Source organism: Sus scrofa, chromosome 9, assembly GCF_054392235.1.
Source record: "Sus scrofa isolate SSC_HxYL_T2T_F1_AM1 chromosome 9, Sscrofa_HxYL_maternal_Yorkshire_Landrace_v2.0, whole genome shotgun sequence".
In the NCBI taxonomy this organism is placed as follows: Eukaryota; Metazoa; Chordata; class Mammalia; order Artiodactyla; family Suidae; genus Sus; species Sus scrofa.
The window spans coordinates 36,833,545-36,856,768 of NC_139391.1; the positions used below are offsets into that span (position 1 = coordinate 36,833,545).

The 23,224-nt window shown below is 38.7% G+C and overlaps 1 protein-coding gene across 13 annotated transcripts in view; it reads left to right on the plus strand.

The window, feature by feature from the left end:
- The window catches only part of ATM (ATM serine/threonine kinase), a 138,941-nt gene that overhangs the window by 82,760 nt on the left and 32,957 nt on the right, over window positions 1-23,224 (plus strand). For 9 of the 13 annotated variants that reach the window (XM_021101934.2, XM_084974012.1, XM_021101926.2 and 6 more), the window contains 11 exon segments: window positions 1,459-1,546; window positions 4,146-4,234; window positions 4,334-4,436; window positions 5,012-5,160; window positions 7,357-7,461; window positions 8,750-8,869; window positions 10,289-10,523; window positions 11,025-11,192; window positions 12,244-12,357; window positions 21,263-21,480; window positions 21,980-22,187. In XM_021101934.2, the coding sequence (XP_020957593.2) occupies window positions 1,459-1,546; window positions 4,146-4,234; window positions 4,334-4,436; window positions 5,012-5,160; window positions 7,357-7,461; window positions 8,750-8,869; window positions 10,289-10,523; window positions 11,025-11,192; window positions 12,244-12,357; window positions 21,263-21,480; window positions 21,980-22,187 (1,597 nt within the window). 13 annotated transcript variants of the gene reach the window in all.

Consider the following 23,224-nt stretch of genomic DNA (forward strand, 5'->3'; position numbering starts at 1 on the left):
AAGCAAAGTAGAATGTTGTCAATCATTGGCCTCTGTGCTCCTCTGAGAGTTAAATGTTCTCTTGTGTTTTGTGGTGGTCATTTGTTTGGATGTTATCATGTGAGTAGCTTCATAAGAAATTATATGTATACATTTCTACAATTTGTTCACTCAGTTTTTGGGTAAGATTTATCTATGTTTTGTGTTGCTGTAGTTGATTAATTTGTCATTGCTACGTGGTGTACCAGTGGGAGCATATGCCACAATTCATTTACCTGTTCCCCAGTTAATGATATATATCTAGGTTAGAATTGCTGGGTTGCAGGGTATGCAGTTTTTCAGTGTTATCAGATAGTGCTGCATTGGTTTTTAAAGTCATTATACCAACTCAGAAACATAGTTGGTAAAGAAATGGATCAGTAGGAAGCCTTCTATTTGAAGAAGGGAGTCTAACTAGCACTATTTCTATTTTGAGTAAAGAAAGTAAAGAAACTGATGGAGTTCCCGTCTGGGACAGAGAAATGAATCCGACTAGTACCCATGAGGACGCAGGTTCGATCCCTGGCCTTGGTCAGTGGATCGGGGATCCGGTGTTGCCGTGACCTGAGGTATAGGTCTCAGATGTGGCTCAGATCCTGTGTTGCTGTGGCTATGGTGTAGGCCAGAAGCTGCAGCTCCGTTCCCTCTAGCCTGGGAATGTCCATATGCCACGAGTGCAGCCCTATAAAGCAAAAAAAAAAAAAAAAAAAAAAAGTAAAGAAACTGAAATAAATCTATAAGTAAATAGTAGAGGCACAGTTCCTTCTGATAGTATTTATTTTCTACATTGGATTATTTTTGTCATAAACACTGTGTAGCTGGCATGATTTTAGAATTGAAATTACTTATTATGGCACTGAGTATCATATATATAAATGCATGTGTAAAGCTAATGCCTTGGAATAGACAAAGCTGAGTTCTAATTCTATCACTTATTAATTTTATTTAATTTATTGTAGGATCCTACTATCTGAGGTAATGAAATTACCAAAAAGTGATCCACTTCCTTCTCAACACTTAGTATTATCAAGACCTCTTAATTTTGCCTAAGTATCAGGTGTTAAGTGGTGTCCCAAACGTCTTAATTTGTGTGCCTGTGATTGTTAATGAGGTTAAATTTCAGGCAGAACCTCTGGCAGGACATTTAGGAATTGGACTCTGGGGCATCTGGTTTATTTTTAAACAGGCCTGTCTCTATAAATAAGTGTATTTTGGCATAAGCCTTCCCACAGGTGAGACTGTCATTAAGATGTAATTCTCACTCAAAGGATTAATACAAATTCCTTTTCTATTCTAGACCTAAATGGTGTTGTTTTCAAGTATGAATGGTTCTTTATTTGTGACCTTTGTTAGTTTTTTCTGTCAAAGTCTATAGCATATGTATTAACAAGCTTCAGAGTAGTACATTCCCATTAAAAGAGGTGCTCTTGTGACAAACAGAAGCCCTACATTTGAAGAAGGAAGCCAAAGTACAACTATTTCCAGTTTGAGTGAAAAAAGTAAAGAAGAAACTGGTATAAGTTTACAGGTAAATATTTTAGACCCTATTATAAATAATATTTGTTCTATACTTGGGATTATTATTTTGTTACAAAGACTACATAGACTTGATTTGTCATTCAGTTTTCAAACTAAAGTTAATTTTTGGACTGAGAGTCACATACATAAATTCATGGTTGGGGCTTAGGCCTTGGAATAGACAAACCTGAGTTCTAATCCTGAGTCAACCACTTAGTTGTATAGTCTTGCATAACTGAGTTCCTTTATCTGAAAGCTGGCAGTAAAATCACCTATATCTCATAGGGCAAATTATTTATTTATTTATTTATTTATTTATTTATTTATTTAGTCTTTTTTTTTTTTTAGCGCTGCACCTGTGGCATGTAGAGGTTCCCAGGCTAGAGGTTCCCAGGCCGCTGGCCTACACCACAGCCACAGCAACGAGGGATGTGAGCTGCATCTGCAACCTACACCACAGCTCATGGCAATGCCAGATCCTTAATCCACTGAGCGAGGCCAGGGCTTGAACCTGCAACCTCGGGATTCCTAGTCGGATTCATTTCTCTACACCACAACAGGAACTCCTCATGGGGTGAATTTATACCAAGTATTTTTTGCTACAGTACTCTGTCCATTTTCTTTTTGGTACTTGACTTTTTTTTTTTTTTTTGGCCATGCCAGCAGCCTGTGGAAAGGCCTGGGCCAGGGATCAAACCCATACCACAGCTGCAACCAGAGCCACAGCAGTGTCAAACCTGCTGAGCCATGAGGAAACCCCACACTTAAAATTTATAATTGTATATTTATTTGTTTATCATATGTCACATCTCAGGGCAGATTGCTTCTTCTACTAATTTTTTAATGTTTACTCTTAAATTGACTCATTCCTAACTGAATTTTTTGGTCACCTCATTCCTATAAAATGACAGTTTCATCTTCTTCCCTTGCTTAACCTCTGATCTTCTCTTCTCTGGTTTGCTTCAATGTGCCTCTTACTTGGACAAAAGAGAGGCCATAGATATGTCTATGTCCCACGACGTAGAAATCTCCCTGCACCTGCTCCCATTGTAATCTTTCCTCTTGTTCAAGCAGAGAAAGTTTCTAATTCTCTCCTTCTTTCTGTGTTTTGGTTTTCATCACTCTTTCTCAGAACCTTTATTTTTCATTGTGCTGTGCTCCCTCTGTGTATTTCCAAACTTTTCCTATTAAAATCATCCCCCTTCAAATGGACACAAAATCATTTCCCTCTTCTCTACGTTCTCTTTAAGGTGACACCCCCGTTTTTTTTCCTCTGTTCCCATCATAGCCAAACCTTGTGAAAGATTGTCTGTATCTGCTGCCTCCATTTCCCTTCCTTCTTCTCTCTCCACTGAAGTAGCACTTGCTAGTGTTGTCCGTAAACTTCATGTTCCTAAGTCTAGTGGTCACCTTTCATTCAACATCTTAATGTTTCATCAGCATTTAACACAGTCAACCATGCCTTGCTTGAAATATGTTCTGTCTGCCTTTTTGATCCCATTCTCCTGATTTTTCTCTTCCCTTTCTTGCTTCTTGGAGTATTTCCTGTGCACCAGTCATTATGTTAGGCTTTGGGACAGAATGTTTCAATACTGAGGTCTTGATTGCATGTTTATGAATAGAAACAGTTTGATTAGAATAATGAAATTATGCCAGTATCACTTTGTGTTTAGAAAATATTGGAGGAGTTCCCATTGTGGCTCAACAGGAAACAAATCTGACTAGCATCCATGAGGATGCAGGTTTGATCCCTGGCCTTGCTCAGTGGGTTAAAGATCTGGCGTTGCCATGAACTGTGATATAGGTCGTAGACGTGGCTCAGATCCCGAGTTGCTGTGGTTGTGGCATAGACCGGCAACTGTTGCTCCGATTCAACCCCTAGCCTGGGAACTTCCATATGCCACGGGTGTGGCCCTAAAAACCAAAAAAAAAGAAAGAAAAGAAAGCATTTTCTGGAGCTAGCACCATTAAGATAGTTAAATTGTTTGATCAGTTTTCTCTGCAATGCAGTTTCAAATATTATTTCTGTTTTCCATTTTAATTTTATTTTACTGAGATTATTTTAAACAGAATCAATTCTTTCCTGAGTAAATTTTATAATGAAGTTTTAAGTCATCAAGCCACTTCTTTATCTATATCACCTTTTACCAATTATAACATAATGCAAAAAAAAAAAAACCAAAAAAACAAACAGAAAAAAAAACATAATGCTGTTTTGAATTTCCTGTCAAAGAAAAACTTACGGTTTTTATTTTTACCAAGTTGTGTTTTCAAGAGTTAGGCTTTTCAGAACTTCATTTTCCCATGTCCAGTTTTAGCTGTTGACAGGCTTGTTTACTTGTGTTTTTACAATTATTTTTGCATATGTTAAAAGCCTGGTAGGTTAGGATTTATTTCTTAAATTGTGAGCAGTCCATAGTCATTGTGTTGTCTGGCATCAGTTTGTTGTGCTGCTGATCCATCCTTTTAGTATGTATTTCAATATCACTATATTTTATAACAATGTTCAGAGTTGAGAGTTACATGTTGGTAACGATAGAGTTTCAAATTTGCTAAATTCCTAAGCTGATGTTTTTCCCCTCCAATTTTTGTTGTTTCCACGTTTTTAGGATCTGCTTTTAGAAATCTATAGAAGTATAGGAGAGCCAGATAGTCTTTATGGCTGTGGTGGAGGGAAAATGTTACAGCCCCTTACTAGGTAAATTGCTTTTTTCTAGATAATGCTATAGTAATTTTGCTGTGAAGAAGTTACATGCATGTAGGACTCTATAAAGCTTTAAAAAATCTTTTCTTATAGACTACGAACATATGAGCATGAAGCAATGTGGGGGAAAGCCCTGGTAACATATGACCTTGAGACAGCAATCTCTTCATCAACTCGCCAGGCAGGAATCATTCAGGTACTTTTGTTCTGCTTTGGTAAAACACTGTAGTGATCAGAGTATTTCAGTATGTCAGTGGAATATTTATACAACCAAATAGATTCTAGCGATAAGCTTTGAATGTTATTTGTTTTTCAGACACTGGGATAAAAACTCAGAGGGATACACAGGGTAAATTGGAAAGGTCACTGACCTGAATGATATTTTTGTAGATTTGTTGGTCATAATATCATTAGCTAACGACAGAAGACATTTCTTGACTAAGTACAATGTGCCCACTAGTGAATTTAGTCCTTTGTATGGAAAATCTCATGTAAGCTATTTCTCCTAGTTGACACTAGAGTTTGTTCCAGAAGTTATCATTTCTGTTACTGGCTAATATTCTTTAGCCATTCTTTTATCAAAACAGAGCCTTTGAGCTCCATCATTGTGTTTTGGGGAGAACACAGAAATAGTATTTGGGGATTTTAAGTGATATTGTGAACTACTAAAATTTTAAAGTTATTTTTTATGTTTGATTGCTATTTTTTGTTTCTCTGATTTTTTGTTATTTTTGATTACTGACTTTTTTTTTTGTTTTAACCCTTGCTCAGGCCTTGCAGAATTTAGGGCTCTGCCATATTCTTTCTGTCTATTTAAAAGGATTAGACCATGAAAATAAAGAGCAGTGTGCTGAACTCCAGGAACTTCATTATCAAGTGGCCTGGCGGAATATGCAGTGGGACAGCTGCGTTTCTGTCAAGTAAGAATTCAGACATCTTTTATTGCTATTTCTATAGTTACAAATAATAAACTGTTTTTATCTTGCTCTGTGAATGTGTTTTTATGTTTTGTAGATGCTGTTAGCTACAGGTACGCCTAAATGTTTAAATAAGATAGTAATAAGGAGTTCCCTTTGTGGCTCAGCAGGTTAAGAACCTGACTAGTATCCATGAGGATATTGGTTTGATCCCTGGCCTTGCTCAGTGGATTAAGGATCCAGTGTTGCCGTAAACAAGCTGTGACATAGGGTTGCAGTGGCAGCAGGGCTTAGATCCAGCAGCACTGCTGTAGCTGTGGTTGTAGGCCAGCAGCTGCAGTGTATGTAAGCTTGAATTTCACTCTTTTTTTCTATTGGGGCACCTTCACCTCCATCTCAAGATATTTTTGAAAATAGAAATATGAAAATTATTTTCTCATAAGGATCTTCTTACTTATTGTTTATAAAACCTAAGAAAAATAGTCATTTCCCTTCTCACTCCCTGCCACAAGCATTTTAGTTTGTCAGATGTACTTTTATTGGGTAGATGGTACACAAAAGACTATTTATTTGTGAAATATTTTCTTTTATATAAAAATACTGCTATATCACTAACATGGGAAGATAATGTTTATAACCTGCATGTAAGATTACCACATGTTGTGAATGAAAACCTCAACACCTAAGCTGATAAAAGGTTGTGTATTTATATAAAAAGTCACTTGATGGTATAAATCAAAAATTAAATCGTATTAATTGTATGTTTAATTGCTTTTGTAGAAAAAAGTTTTTGTTAATTAGAATGTCTTTCAGATTTAAAACTGTTAGATGCTTTTACTTTAGAGATATGCTCTCATCTTTTAAAAATATTTTGCTCTGTGAGCTGACTCCTACTTGCCTCTGTAAATTTTCATGAGCTCTTTTCCCCTTGTGTACTCTATTTCAGCCACATAGGCCTGCATGCTTTTCCATCAGGCCAAGCTGTTCATACTTAAAAGCTTAAATGTATCTTCCTTTTTTCCCTGTTACCATGAAGGTAGTAGCTACTTGTTATTCAGAGTATAGTTTAGTAATGTTGCCAAAACTCAGCCTGTCTATGGGTGCCAAGTAGAAACACGGGAGATAGAGTTTGGGCAAAGGAGAAAAACAAAATAGCTTTATTGCCTTAAAGACTGCGCCCTCTTTGGGAGAGAATAGGAAGTGGTTTTATTTTATTTTATTTTATTTGTCTTTTGGGGGCTGCACCCATGGCCTATGGGAGTTCCCAGGCCAGGGGTCCATTCGGAGCTGTAGCTGCCGGCCTACGCCTCAGCCATAGCAATGCGGGATTCGGGTCGTGTCTGTGACTTACACCATGGCTCACAGCAATGTGATCGAGGCCAGGGATCGAACCCATATCCTCATGGATCCTAGTCGGGTTTGTTAAGCACTGAGCCACAATGGGAACTCCCAGCAAGTGGTTTTATATTTGGCAGTAGAAAATAGGGCCACAGATAAGGATCAGTGTAGATGCAAGCTTTCATTTTTCTTCAGAGTTGGTATTTAGTGGCTCCAGGACGGGCTCTGATGGTCCTCCTTCTCTGGTTTTCATTTGTTAGGGGTTTTAGATCTGTGTAAGAGCTCAGATATTGTTATGTGCATCCCTTGAAGAGGTAGCAGGACCCTCCCCCCGAGGCTGCACTATTGTCTCTTGACTGCTCCTCCTTGGTCTCTGCATCCTATATCTTTCCTGATGATCACCTGTTTGAACCTGCCCTTGAAACTCAGTGAAGGTCTTGGAGGCTGAAGCTTATTCCCTAAAAACAAGAAATGGGGGACACAGAAAGTCTTGTTCCCAGGAGCCCCATAAGGCCCTGCTCAGTTTCAATAATGTGACATATTCAGAGGACCTCTTCTGACCATTCATTCTAAAGTAGCCACCCAGTCATTCTGTTTTGTTATCCTCTTTTACTCTTCTTCATATCCTTTGTCACTGCCTGATATTTTTCTTATTTATTGTCCATCTTCTTCAAGCCAGAGCATAAACTCCATGAGAATGGGGACCTGATCTGACTTGTCCAATAATGGATCCCTTGCATCTAGAATCTGGTGCCTAGTACCTTTTAATTTAAAATTTTACCTTTTGATATATGAAATCTGTGTATCTTAGGATTCTGTTTTTAAATATACTTTTTCTTTCTTGTTTTAACTGTCTCACAGCAAAGGAATGGAAGGAACCAGTTACCATGAATCATTGTACAATGCTCTGCAGTCTTTAAGAGATAGAGAATTCTCCACCTTTTATGAAAGTCTCAAATATGCCAGGTATTATAAGAGTTATTGTCCTTTAACATTTAATGTCGTGGCTTCTTTTCTGAAAACTTGACGAATAATTTCAACACAACAGTTCACATTGGCGAAGGGATAAGGACCTGGTGGCTGTGGTCAGGATGTTTCCTTGCCGTTTCCTTTTCTCTCTTTAAAACAATTACCTGTGTAATCATAGTTTATACTAATCAGTGTTGGGACTCAAAACAGTGCAAAAATGGGAGGAATTCAACAATGAGCAATTTCAAGGCTTTTACAGGTCTGAGAAATGAGTGCTCAGATGAATTTTATGTTTTGCAAGCATGTTTTCATAAGAATTATGAGTGTGCCTCTCTTAATTGTTTTCTGTAACTTGAAAAAGTATTCTTCATGTCTTAAATGTTTATGTGAGAATTTTTAATGCATAATTGTAAAATATGTATATGTTCATGTATACACGCATATGCTTATATATGTATAGTACCAATATTTTAATTTTTTGTTTTAGATGTGAGAGCATGCTTATATGTTAAGTACTTACATAAACTGTTACATTAATTTTTTCTTATGTAATACCTTTTTCTTTGCTTATGTGGTTCAAATATATTCTTTCCTTTAAAAAAAAATTTCCTTTTGGGAACTTTCATCAGTTATTTACACTGAACCCTCCAGAAAGTCTTGTTTCCCACTCCTTGGCTTTCTTCCTGGGCCAGTCTCCTGAGACTTTTAATCTTGTCTCCCCTAGTAGTTTTATGGCATTTACCTCTCTTAACATTAGTGTTCTTTCTATAAACTGGTCACTAATGTCAATTCTTAAAGTCTTGTTATGAAGCGCAAATGAGACAATGCCAAGAAAGAACCTAACTATAGCAGGCTAAACAAATGTAACACTTTGTTGTTGTTGTTGCTTAACAGTAGTTGTGACCCAATAATTGTGTATTTTATTACAGAAATAATAAGCTACCATTTAAGTGCTTATGTGGTAGCCGCTTTGTTAAGCCTTTCCCGAATGTATTCTGTAATCTTCAACATAATTTTAGAAGTGCAGTAAACTTAGGTTCAGAGGAATACAGTAATGTGCTCAAAGTTATACAGCCATTACTGGTAAAACTGGGATTTAGATATAGGTCTGTATGAGTGTGAGTTTTACTTGGTTTGCACTGCTTTATGCTGGTGCTTGTGAATATTGGTATTATTAAGTCGACAGCAAAGCCTATAATGAGAACTCTTTAGTAATAAATTTGAACTTTTATGTTCCTGGACACTTCTTCTCAGTTCTCATGTGTCTTATCTTTTCTGCCACTAGGGTTAAAGAAGTGGAAGAGTTGTGCAAGGGCAGCCTTGAGTCTGTGTATTCCCTCTACCCCACACTTAGCAGATTGCAGGCCATCGGAGAGCTTGAGAACATTGGGGAGCTTTTCTCAAGGTAGGTGGTTCAAATGACTCTGTATCCCAAAGTGCAGCCTTTCTGTTACCAGCAGTGATTTTATTTATTTATTTATTTATTTGCTTTTTAGGGTTGCACCCCCAGCATACGGAAGTTCCCAGGCTAGGGGTCGAATCGGAGCTGTAGCTGCTGGCCACAGCCACAGCAGTGAGGATCTGAGCCCTGTCTGTGACGTACACTGCAGCTCACGGCAATGCCAGATTCATAACCTACTGAGCGAGGCCAGGGATCAAACCCGCATCCTCATGGATACTAGTCAGATTCATTTCCGCTGCGCTGCGACAGGAACTCCCGAGAGTGATTTTAAAAATAAAAACTATATAGAGACCATCCACAAGTTTCTTTCATTTTGTCAAGATAGTCTAGTCAGGAGTTTCCGTTGTGGCACAGTGGAAACTGAATCTGACTGGTAACCATGAGGTTGCAGGTTTGATCCCTGGCCTCGCTCAGTGGGTTAAGGATCCGGCATTGCTGTGAGCTGTGGTGTAGGTCGCTGACGCAGCTCAGATCTGGCATTGCTGTGGCTGTGGTTGTAGGCCAGCAGCTGTAGCTCCGATTGGATCCCTAGCCTGGGAACCTCCATGTGCCGGGGGTGCAGCCCTCAAAAGACAAAAGACAGAAAAAAAAAAAAAAAAGAGAAAAAATAGTTTGGTCAACTATCTTGTTAAAGTAAGCATTTTCAAAAATACTCATTGTAAAAATTCAGGTTTTTTTTAAAAATTTAGCTTTACCGTAGTTATCTCTTGATAGCATTTCCTCTGTTCTAGAAAATTGTTTCCTCTTATTTTTGCCATAGCACATTATACTCCATCTGTTTGAACGCTGCACTGCATTTGTGTCAGTCTGTGTATACTCTGCCATGCTATCCTAGAAGTGCCCTAGTACCTAGTAGGTAATGAATGAGTTTACTTCATTCCCTTGCTGACTGTCCTCTCCTACCACAGAGAGCAGTGAAGCCAGACTGTGAAGTGTAGGTGTTCTGAGTAACAGGCCTGATGAATATGTTCTCATTTCAGAAGAATATATATTTAGAAATGCTGCTTTTTTGTGAGGTTAAAGAATATTTTTAAGAAAATCTTGGAAGTATAATTTATAAAAATATTGAATCACTGTGCTCTATACCTGAAACTAACATAATATTGTAAATCAATAATACTTCAATTTAAAAAAAAGAAAGAAAATCATTAATAATATTTGTCACCTATGTGGGTTCGCTGTTGACTGATGGTTAAAGGTCTGCGCATATTGTAGGTTTCTTATTTTGGATTATTTAGAAGATCCAGTCACGTTACTGCAAAAATTCCTTTATGTTTGTTGTATCTTAAGTTTCAAAACCTGCATAATAGTAATTTTTTTTCATCTCTCTTTCTTACATGAACTCTGTGATTTGGCTTTCAGATCAGTAACAGATAGGCAACCCTCTGAAGTATACAATAAGTGGTGGAAACACTCCCAGCTTCTCAAAGACAGTGATTTTAGTTTTCAAGAGCCTATAATGGCTCTACGCACAGTCATTTTGGAGATCTTGATGGAAAAGGAAATGGAAAACTCCCAAAGAGAGTGTCTCAAGGACATCCTCACCAAGCACCTTGTAGAACTTTCCCTACTAGCCCGAACTTTCCAGAACACTCAGGTAATCAGATTTAAAACTACGTCAACTCACCTCTTGGCCTTTCCTTTTTATTTCCCAGAAAATAGAAAGTGTAAGTAAGGAAGGAATGTCATTGAGAAACAAAGATTGCTATCAAAATATTATATAGCATCATTGTTTAAGATTTCCCAGATTGTAATTAAACCTGAGTTTGAGTCTTGAACAAGGTATTGCTTCTTTAACCCTCAATTTCCTGGTTAAAAATGAGAAGCTACTAACCCTACTGTATTTATAACAACTCTGATTTTATATACTGTGTGTATGCATATACTATATATATATATGTCTGTATACAATGAGAAAAAGAGAGAAGCAGACATGAGGACTAGGAAGGCAGTGAGGAATTAAGTGCATTAAGACAGTCCTGACAGATAGTAAGGTCCTATCTTGAATGGTAGTGAATGGCAGTGACTGCTTTTATTAGTAGTAGTGGTAGTGGTATAATGATAGTGTATTTATTCTCATTTGTCATTTTCATTTCAGCTCCCTGAAAGGGCAATATTTCAAATTAAGCAGTATAATTCAGCTAATTGTGGAGTCTCTGAGTGGCAGCTGGAGGAAGCACAAGTATTCTGGGCAAAAAAGGAGCAGAGTCTTGCCCTGAGTATTCTCAAGCAGATGATCAAGAAGTTGGATGCCAGTTGTACAGAGGTTCACTTTTTTTATTGACTGAATTAGCATTGTACTATTTTATAAGAAGAATTACTATGCATTAAAATATTTTAAATGTGTTGAAATAACTACCAATTTTATTAAAGCTTTGAAATTACTAATCTATGAATAAGATGTAAAAAGAAGTCTTAAAAATTAATATTTGTAAAAGAAGTTTATAAAAGTATTCATTTTTCCTGTTTACAAAATTTCTATTAGTCCATCTTGTGTTAGATTAATTTATCCCAATGTTAAGTCTTATTTTTTTTTTTAACTTTATATGGTGTTCAAGAAGGGTATGTGGAAACAAAGATGAAATAGTTACTATAAATTTGAAATGACATAAAAAAAATGGAAGTTAATGCATGAGAGAACAAAGCAAGTTGAAATAATTAGTTTGTCAATCCAATTACCTTGAAAATATCATGTCTAATATTTTATCTAATATCATCTATATTAGTTATTGTAAACTTGATTGTGTCTTCAGCTCTATCTCCAGCATACGATGGGACAAAGTAGCAGCATTTGTAGGAATCATGAAATTTTTAAAGGTTCGGCCACAGTGGTATCCTTCTGCTAAACCCCTACTTAGTGACTATCAACTTATTGTACTTTTATATAATGGGAACTTGCATGACATCCTCCTTTATTAGAGCATCATTGTACCAAAGCCCTGGGAGCTCATTTGACATGATGTTTAAATATTGCTTAACAGCATGGGCCCTGGAATTACCTCCCCTCTTTGCACCTCAGTTTTTATTTTCTAATTAAGGATAATAAAAGTGCTTATTTCTAATGTCTTATTTCTAAAGCCATTTAGAAGATGCCTGGCATCTAAAAGAACTCAAAAATGTGAACTGCTCCAATAATGGTAGTATTAATAAGTGGTAGAGGATGATTATTTTATAAACCTACATATTTGGAATTATTATAAGGTAAAAGCAAATGAGGAAAAACATTTTTAATGTGCTTTTTTATTCAGTATACAAAAGATCTTTTCGTATAGTCATGATAATGAATTATATTTTAAGATTTTTGTTTTTATATGCAGAATGATCCCAGGCTAAAACTTATACACATAGAATGTCTACGAGTTTGTGGCACCTGGTTAGCAGAAACTTGTTTAGAAAATCCTGCAGTCATCATGCAGACCTATCTAGAAAAGGTAAGATTTTTGAGCAACCATTAAGAGAGTTGTTTAGAATTAATACATTTGATCTTTTTATTGGGACCAAATGTATTTCAAATGCAAATAAAAGTATGATTTCACTTTTCTATATATTATTGTAGTCCTGTATACTCTTTAAGGCAGCATGAAATAATATATTTCATTATATATATATATTAAGGAGCATATTTTGAAAGTAAGCCCAAATATGTCTTCTCTCTACACCCACCACCAGTGACTCTTTTTTTTTTTTTTTTTTGTCTTTTTGCTATTTCTTTTTTTTTTTTTTTTTTTTATCAGAGCCTTTTTATTTTATTTTATTTTATTTTTTTTATTATTTTCCCACTGTACAGCAAGGGGGTCAGGTCATCCTTAGGTGTATACATTGCAGTTACAGTTTTTTCCCCCACCCTTTCTTCTGTTGCGACATGAGTATCTAGACATAGTTCTCAATGCTATTCAGCAGGATCTCCTTATAAATCTATTCTAGGTTGTGTCTGATAAGCCCAAGCTCCCAATCCCTCCCACTCCCTCCCCCTCCCATCAGGCAACCACAAGTCTCTTCTCCAAGTCCATGATTTTCTTTTCTGAGGAGATGTTCATCCGCGCTGGATTTTAGATTCCAGTTATAAGTGATATCATATGGTATTTGTCTTTGTCTTTCTGGCTCATTTCACTCAGGATGAGATTCTCTAGTTCCATCCATGTTGCTGCAAATGGCATGATGTCATCCTTTTTTATGGCTGAGTAGTATTCCATTGTGTATATGTACCACATCTTCCGAATCCAATCATCTGTCGATGGACTTTTGGATTGTTTCCATGTCCTGGCTATTGTGAATAGGGCTGCAATGAACATGCGGGTGCATGTGTCTCTTTTAAGTAGAGCTTTGTCCGGATAGATGCCCAAAAGTGGGATTGCAGGGTCATATGGAAGTTCTATGTATAGATTTCTAAGGTATCTCCAAACTCTTCTCCATAGTGGCTGTACCAGTTTACATTCCCACCAACAGTGCAGGAGGGTTCCCTTTTCTCCACAGCCCCTCCAGCACTTGTTATTTGTGGATTTATTAATGATGGCCATTCTGACTGGTGTGAGGTGGTATCTCATGGTAGTTTTGATTTGCATTTCTCTTATAATCAGCGATGTTGAGCATTTTTTCATATGTTTGTTGGCCATCTGTATATCTTCCTTGGAGAAATGTCTATTCAGGTCTTTTGCCCATTTTTCCATTGATTGATTGGCTTTTTTGCTGTTGAGTTGTATAAGTTGCTTGTATATTCTAGAGATTAAGCCCTTGTCAGTTGCATCATTTGAAACTATTTTCTCCCATTCTGTAAGTTGTCTTTTTGTTTTCTTTTTGGTTTCCTTTGCTGTGCAAAAGCTTTTCAGTTTGATGAGGTCCCATGGGTTTATTTTTGCTCTAATTTCTATTGCTTTGGGAGACTGACCTGAGAAAATATTCATGATGTTGATGTCAGAGAGTGTTTTGCCTGTGTTTTCTTCTAGGAGTTTGATGGTGTCCTGTCGTATATTTAAGTCTTTCAGCCATTTTGAGTTTATTTTTGTGCATGGTGTGAGGGTGTGTTCTAGTTTCACTGCTTTGCATGTTGCTGTCCAGGTTTCCCAGCAATGCTTGCTGAATAGACTTTCCTTTTCCCATTTGATGTTCCTGCCTCCCTTGTCAAAGATTAATTGACCATAGGTGTCAGGGTTTATTTCCGGATTCTCTATTCTGTTCCATTGGTCTGTCTGTCTGTTTTGGTACCAGTACCACACTGTTTTAATGACTGTGCCTTTGTAGTATTTCTTGAAGTCTGGGAGAGTTATGCCTCCTGCTTGGTTTTTGTTTCTCAGGATTGCTTTGGTGATTCTGGGTCTTTTGTGGTTCCATATAAATGTTTGGATTGTTTGTTCTAGTTCTGTGAACAATGTCATGGGTAATTTGATAGGGATTGCATTGAATCTGTAGATTGCTTTGGGTAGGATGGCCATTTTCACAATATTGATTTTTCCAATCCAGGAACATGGAATATCTTTCCATTTCTTTACATCTTCTTTGATTTCTTTGATTAAAGTTTTATAGTTCTCGGCATATAGGTCCTTTACCTCTTTGGTCAGGTGTATTCCGAGGTATTTGATTTTGTGAGGTACAATTTTAAAAGGTATCATTTTTTTGTATTCCTTTTCTAATGTTTCATTGCTGGTATACAGAAATGCAACTGACTTCTGAATGTTAATCTTATATCCTGCCACTTTGCTGAATTTATTGATCAGTTCAAGGAGTTTTGGGGTTGAGTCCTTAGGGTTTTCTAGGTATAGTATCATGTCATCTGCATACAGTGACAGTTTTATCTCTTCTCTTCCTATATGGATGCCTTTTATTTCTTTTGTTTGTCTAATTGCTGTGGCTAAGACTTCCAAAACTATGTTGAAGAGCAGTGGTGAGAGTGGGCATCCCTGTCTTGTTCCAGATTTGAGTGAGAAGGCTTTCAGTTTTTCCCCATTGAGGATTATATTTGCTGTGGGTTTATCATAAATGGCTTTGATTATATTCAGGAATGTTCCCTCTATACCCACTTTGGCGAGGGTCTTGATCATGAATGCATGTTGAACTTTGTCAAATGCTTTTTCTGCGTCTATTGAGATGATCATATGATTTTTGACCTTTTTTTTGTTAATGTGGTGTATGATGCTGATTGATTTGCGTATGTTGAACCATCCTTGTGAACCTGGGATGAACCCAACCTGGTCATGGTGTATAATTTTTTTGATATGTTGTTGGATTCGGTTGGCTAAGATTTTGTTGAGAATTTTTGCATCTATATTCATCAATGATATTGGGCGATAGTTTTCTTTTTTGGTGGTATCTCTGTCTGGTTTTGGAATGAGGGTGATGGTGGCCTCATAGAATGTCTTTGGGAGTATTCCTTCTTCTTCAACCTTTTGAAAGAGTTTAAGGAGGATGGGCACCAATTCCTCTTTATATGTTTGATAAAATTCACCTGTGAAGCCATCTGGTCCTGGACTTTTATTTGTAGGGAGTGATTTTATGACCTCTTCAATTTCATTTCTAGTGATCGGTCTGTTCAGTTGGTCTGTTTCTGCTTGATTCAGTTTTGGCAAGCTGTAAGATTCTAGAAAATTGTCCATTTCTTCCAGATTGTCAAACTTGTTGCCATACAGTTGTTCATAGTATTCTCTTATGGTTTTTTGTATTTCTGCTGTATCCGTTGTGATTTCTCCTTTTTCATTTATAATTTTGGTTATTTGGGTTCTTTCTCTCCTCTTTTTAGTGAGTCTGGCCAGGGGTTTGTCAATTTTGTTCACCTTTTCAAAGAACCAGCTCTTGGTTTTATTAATTTTCTCTATTGTTTTTTGAGTCTCTATTTTATTGATTTCTTCTTTGATCTTTATAATTTCCTTCCTTCTGCTGACTTTAGGACTTTTTTGTTCTTCTTTTTCTAATTCGTTTAGGTGGAGGGTTAAGTTGTCAATTTGGGATCTTTCTTCTTTTTTGAGAAAGGCCTGGATTGCTATAAATTTCCCTCTGAGCACTGCTTTCGCAGCATCCCATAGATTTTGAGAGGTTGTGTCTTCATTATCATTTGTTTCAAGGTAGTTTTTAATTTCCTTCTTGATTTTCTCATTGACCCATTGGTTTTTTAATAGCATGTTGTTTAGTCTCCATGGAGTAGGTTTTTTCTCTTTGCTTTTCCCATGGTTGATTTCTAATTTCATGGCATTGTGGTCAGAGAAGACACTTGAGATAATTTCTACGCTCCTAAATTTATTGAGATTCGCTTTGTGTCCCAATATGTGGTCGATTCTTGAGAATGTTCCATGAGCATTTGAGAAGAATGTGTATTCTGCTTTTTTTGGATGTAGTGTCCTGAAGATATCAATTAGGTCTAACTTTTCTATTGTTTCCTTTAGGATCTCTGTTGCTTTATTGGTTTTCTGTCTAGAGGATCTGTCCATTGATGTGAGGGGGGTATTTAGGTCTCCTACTGTGATTGTATTCTCATCAATATCTCCCTTTATGTCTGTTAATATTTGTTGTGTGTATCTGGGTGCTCCTGTATTTGGGGCATATATGTTGACAATAGTAACATCCTCTCCTTGGATGGATCCCTTAATCATTAAATAGTGTCCTTCTTTGTCTTTCTTTATGCCTTTTGTTTTAAAGTCTATTTTGTCTGATATGAGCGTTGCGACTCCTGCTTTTCTGTCATGTCTATTGGCGTGAAATATTTTTCCCCACCCTTTCACTTTCAATCTATATGTATCTTTTGTCCTAAGGTGAGTTTCTTGTAGGCAGCATATTGAAGGTTTTTGCCTTTTTATCCACTCAGCCACTCTGTGTCTTTTGATTGGGGCATTCAGTCCATTGACATTTAAGGTGATAATTGATAGATGATTATTTATTGCCATTTGAACCTCGTGTTCCAGTTGATTCTATGGTTCTCCATTTTTTTTTTTTTTTTTTGGTTGGATGGTCTCCTGTTATTATCTGCTTGAGTGGTTTTTTTTTTCATTTTTTGCAAATGCAATATTTGGTTTTGGCTTGTGATTGCCCTGTTTTTTAAGTATGCTAACCCCTTCCCATAAATGTGTGTTTTAGCCTGATGGTCCTGTAAGTTCAAACACTTCATTACTATATTAAAATTAAGAAGAGAGACATACATATAAACAAAAAGGGTTATTTACCTCCTGACATCCCTTGCCCACATTTTATGGTTTTGATGACTCTTTTTTATTTTTTTCTTTTTAATTTTATTTTGTTTGAAGCATGTTCATGATTAAATCTGTATGCTGGCTTATTTGAGTGACTGCTCTCTGATTGCAGTTTCCTCAGTCCTAGTTCTTCCTCTTCTTCTTCTTCTTTTTTTTTTTTTTTCTTTTCTTTTTCTTCCCTTTCCTTCCTTTCTTTTTGGTTTAGAGAAGCCCTTTCAATATTTCCTTTAACCTGGGTTTTGTGTTGCTGTATTCTTTAAGTTTTTGTTTGTTGGGAAAAATTTTTATTTCCCCTTCTATTTTAAATGATATTCTTGCTGGATAGAGTATTCTAGGTTGCATATTTTTTCCTTTGAGCACTTTAAATATCTCTTGCCATTCCCTCCTGGCCTGTAGTGTTTCTGTAGAGAAATCAGCTGATATTCTTATGGGGGTTCCCTTGTAGGTAACATTCTGTTTTTCTCTTGCTGCCTTGAGGATCCTCTCTTTATCACTAACTTTTGCCATTTTTATTATGATGTGTCTTGGTGTGGGTCTGTTTGGGTTCAGTTTGTTTGGGGCCCTCTGTGCTTCTTGTATCTTGAATCTAGTATCCTTTAGATTTGGGAAGTTTCCAGCAATAATTTCTTCAAATATATTTTCCATTCCCTTATCTTTTTCTACTCCTTCTGGAATTCCTATTATGCGTAGATTGGCCCGCTTTATATTATCCCATAGGTCTCTTATATTGCTTTCCAGTTTTTTGATTCGGTTTTCTGTCTGTTGACCAGATTGAGTGATTTCCATTATTCTATCTTCCATATCACTGATTCGTTCTTCTGCATTATTCATTCTGGTTTTTACTGCCCCTAGTTCAGTTTGCATCTCTGCAAATGAATGTTCTAGTTTTTCTTGGCTCCTCCTTATCTTTTCTAGTTCCTTTCTGAGGGTATCTGCATTACCGTTCATATCTTCTCTTAATTCCTTCAGTATTTTCAGTATTTCTCTTTTGAACTCCAGGTCTGTCAGACTGCCGAGATCTGTTTCATTGTTGACTGTTTTAGGTGAGTTCTCCTGTTGGTTTGACTGGGAGTGGTTTCTCAGCTTCTTCATCTTGCTTGTTGTTTTCTTTCTCCTGAGGGAGTTGTACTCTCCGTGATCGGGCAGTGTTTGCCTTGTCACTGCCGTGGAATATTTCCTGAGGGCTGGCGTTGTTGGTCAATCTTTTTTGAGGCAGTGTGGCTTTTCTGGAGTGTTGATGGGGCTAACAGTGTTTCTTTGAAGCAAAGGAGGACTTCCTGAGGGCAGACAGGACTGAGAGGTCCACACCGCGATGGTAGCAGATTTCACTTGGCCATGCAGAGCTTGCTCTGGTGTTTTTAGGCTGTGGGGTTCTTGCAGGGGGTTGGCGGTGTTGGGCAGCTGCTTTTTAGGGGTGCATCACCCCCTGGGGGCTGGAGCAGCTATCTGGGGCACTGAGAACCTGAGAGGCTCTTCCCTAGGGCAGCCCAACTCAGAAGGACAGCCTGAGAATGTAGGCGGATCTTTTTACAGTCTGGCTGAGCTTGTTGCAGCTTTTCTGGGCTTCAGGGGGTCCTGCCTGGAGCTGGCAGCCCTATGCAGCTGGTCCACTAGAGCATCCCCTGGGGGCTTGGGCGGGTAGCAGGGCCTTTGGAAACCGAAGAGGCTCCTCCCCGGGGCAACCCGACTCAGAAAAACCGTCGGAGAATTAGGCCGATCTATTCACAGCCTGGCTAAGCTTGTTCTAGCTTTTCTAGGCTGCAGGCCTTTTCTCGGGGGCTGGTGCTGTTTGGTGCTGCTCTGCGGAAGTGTAGCCCCTCCAAAGGGCAAGCAGGCCTGTGCAGGGACAGCCCCTGCGGTGGTAGGCTTCAGGCAATTGTTGAGGCCAGCCCTCCTGGATGGCAGGCAGTCCCAGGTCCGTGAGAGCGTAGGGCGTGGCGGGGGTGGGGGGAGGGGATGCACTGGGAAGCAGAGTTTTCAGCTAGCTAGCTGGCCTGTAAGCTTGCTGTGGCGTGGGGGGTATTCTATGGGGACCCACCCCTTCTTCCCTCCCCTCCCCAGCACGGGCGCAGACCAGGCTCTTCTCCCAGGTTCCCTCTGATGTGGCTTTCCCCTTCCCCACTCCTGGAGTATTGCTCCCTTCCTCTGCGACAGCTTTGTTTTCTAGTCTCCCAGGCAGTCTCTGCCCCGTCAACTGGTTTCTAGACCTCCCAAGCATTTTCCGCTCTGCCCCGCCCCCCTATCCCGGGGACTAATCTCTGGAGCCGAGGTCTCGGTGCCCAGCCCCCACCCAGGCGTCCCCCGGCTCCCTCTCGGGGACTAACCTTCGGGGGCGAGGTCTCGGTGCCCAGCCCCCCTCCCAGGCGTCCCCCGGCCCTTTCTCAGGGATTAACCTTCGGCGGCGAGGTCTCGGTGCCCAGCCCCCACCCAGGCGTCCCCCGGCCCCCTCTCGGGGACTAACCTTCAGAGCCGAGGTCTCAGTGCCCAGCCCCCACCCAGGCGTCTCAATTTTTGGTGACTCTGCCCGTAGTTCAGATGGTCCGTTGGGTTCTTGATCGGCTTTTCCGTACTCCAACTTACTGCTACACTCTTCTCTGCATCTGGAGATTCCTCCGGTTCGTTTGATCTTTCGCCCGGTTGGTGACTTTCCAGGGTGCGGGATCCCTTTCTCCTCCGCAGTTCCCTTTCGGGAGCCTTCCCTCGCTCGGATTCGCCTTCTCTCACTCTCCTCTTTTCTCCTGTTCTGCCCAATAATGTCACGAGTTTCTTGCCGTTATTGGAGTTTAGGTTCCTCTGCCAGCGATTGTTTGCTGTTCTGTGCGAGTCATTTATTCTGTAGATGTGCTTTTTTTGTTGTGTTTGTGGGAGAGGGCGAGCGTGTCTTCCTACTCCTCCGCCATCTTGTCCTCTCTCCCAGTCTTTTTGCTATTTCTTGGGCCGCTCCCGCGGCATATGGAGGTTCCCAGGCTAGGGGTCGAATCGGAGCTGTAGCCACCGGCCTCCACCACAGCCGCAGCAACGCAGGATCCGAGCCACGTCTGCAACCTACACCACAGCTCACGGCAACGCTGGATCGTTAACCCACTGAGCAAGGGCAGGGACCGAACCTGCAACTTCATGGTTCCTAGTCGGATTCATCAACCACTGCGCCACGACAGGAACTCCTAACAAGTTATATTTGATAATTTCTCCACGTATTTATCTGGAAAAATAGCTGACTAAGGAGTATTCAAGTCAGCCTTTATTATTCACTTTTAGCCCAACCCTCCAAGTAGGATGGACTCCAGTCCTCTCCCTACTTTTGACCTTCCTGTTTCTCTGTCTTTAACAAGTTTTAACAATAGCTAGTTTAACAAATTTTAAAAAGAGCTAATTCACCAAATAAATGAACATTAAAAGCATAATGTGTGGAGTTCCCATCTTGGCGCAGTGGAAACGAATCTGACTGGTATCCAAGAGGATGATCCCTGGCCTCGCTCAGTGGGTTAAGGATCCCGAGTTGCTGTGAACTGTGGTATAGGTTGCAGATGAGGCTTGAATCTGGCGTTGCTGTGTCTGTGGCGTAGGCCAGCAACTACAGCTCCAATTTGATGCCTAACCTGGGAACCCCCATATGCCATATGTGGAACCTTAAAAAAAAGACCAATAAGTCAATAAATAAAAGCATAACATTTTTAAAACAAACTTTGTAGAACTTTTTGTTTTTGCATAGTTCTTTACAAATATTAGCTGTTGTGGTTATTTTTGCACTGTCAAGGTTCTTTTTGAAAAGTCAAGAAAAGAATTCCCAATGTGCTCAGCTGGTTAAGAGTCCAGTGTTGTCTATATGAGGAGGCAGGTTTGATCCCTGGCCTTGCTCAGTGGATTAGGGATCCATTGTTGCTGCAAGCCATGGGGTAGGTCACAGATGCAGCTAAGATCTGGTGTGGCTGTGGCATAGGCCAGCAGCTGCAGCTCTGTTTTGACCCCTAGCCTGAGACCTTCCATATGCCAGAGGTGTGGCCATAAAAAGAAGGGGGAAAAAAGCTAAATTCATATAATTTAGGTTTTATATATATATATATATATGCTAAACTTTAGTATGGATATTTCTTTAATCTGAGTAATTCTTTAGATGCATTTAATATCTGTAAATGTAATATAAATTGCTTGTGTTTTTGTGAAGGCAGTGGAACTTGCTGGAAATTATGACGGAGAAAGCAATGATGAGCTCAGAAATGGAAAAATGAAGGCATTTCTCTCTTTAGCACGGTTCTCAGATACTCAGTACCAAAGAATTGAAAACTACATGAAATCATCAGAATTTGAAAACAAGCAGGCTCTTCTGAAAAGAGCCAAAGAGGAAGTGGGCCTTCTTAGGGAACATAAAATTCAAACCAACAGGTAATAAGGGATCTGCAAGTGACAAGATACACAGAAATACAGCAACTCTGTATACACGCAGAGATACAGAACCAGATAGGAATTCATGCTGTGGTTCTAAGCTGATTGTAGTATATTGATAATTAGGTTTTTGTTTTTCTCTTTTAGTTTTTTTCTATCTACATAGTTGAAAAAGAGATAGGGTGAAATTAAATGGGGAAGAAGTACCTATTTTGATGTAATTTAATCCTTTATTTACACCTGCCTTTGGTCTATATATTTTAGTGCAGGTAGAGAATAAAGCTAATGAAGTACCGTGGGTAGAGTCTGCTTTGTCCTTGGTTGCTTAGGATACTTTTGAAGTGTACAGACTTAAAGACAAAAGTTTAAGATTTTTACCTCTATAATTCTTAGAATTTTGCTTTTTCTCCTGGCATGGACACTTGATTTTTCATTTTTGTTTTATATTTCATATAAAATCTGATGACTCTTGTGTTTTACTTTAATCATCCAATGTAAGATACACAATAAAGGTTCAGCGAGAGCTGGAGCTGGATGAAGGTGCTCTCCGTGCATTAAAAAAGGATCGTAAACGTTTCTTATGTAAAGCAGTTGAAAATTACATCAATTGCTTATTAAGTGGAGAAGGGCATGATATGTGGATATTCCGTCTTTGTTCCCTCTGGCTTGAAAATTCTGGAGTTTCTGAAGTCAATGGCATGATGAAGGCAAGTTTTCTTTTTCAACCCAATATTCTACTCTGTGCTTTAAAAGTTTAGACATAAGCCCCTCAATGTCATGTATTTTGTATAATTTGTATCCTTGACACATGGTTCAGAGCTCTACACAAGGTGTTTGATCAGCTCTTAATGATAAGGATTTATGGGGAGTTCCTGTTGTGGCTCTGTAGTTATGAACCCAATTAGTATCCATGAAGATGTGGGTTTAATCCCTGGGCTTGCTCAGTGGATTAAGGATCTGGCATGCCACAAGGTGAGGTGTAGATCGCAGATGTGGCTTGGATCTTGCGTTGCTGTGGCTGTGGTGTAGGCCAGCAGCTGCAGCTCCGATTGGACCCCTAGCCTGGGAACTTTCTTTTCCTCTGTCTTTGCAATTATCATAGGAAAGTACCCCAAATGGGAGATTGGAAAAGCAATTGAAAATGATGTGATTATTCTTTTCTGTTTTGTTTGTTTGTTTTTACAGTAAATTACTTAAAAAAGATTTTAAGAAAGCATTAAAGTAGCAGCATTTTGTAAATTTTTATTTAAAAATCTTAGATTTTATTGATGACACCTAATATTAAAGATATGTTGACAAGATATATATAGGCAATCAGTTTGAAACTTCAAAAGTAAAATGGTCTTCTGGCTGAGAAAAATGATAAGATTCATCATAGATACAACCAATCTAGTGTACATTAGATCTTATTACTTTTAGCATGTAGGAAAAAATAGTTATTCCGTCTTACTCATGCTGACCTCTCAGGAGTTCAGATCACAATCATCCTCAGATCCTCATTTGTCCCCCTTGGATTCACTGGAATATAAGCAGTGCCAAGTATTGCAGTTCTGAATACACTTTAATTTAGATTCAAATATTATGACTTAGTAATGAATCAATCTAGAATAACCACCAGAAAGACTTTAAAGTAAATGATGAGGAAAAAGGTGTGGTTAGTGAAGTTTTACTAACACCCTCTAGATGACTGCACCAGTAGAGGAGCTTTATCTTAGAGTAATTTATTTACTTAGATGTGATACTA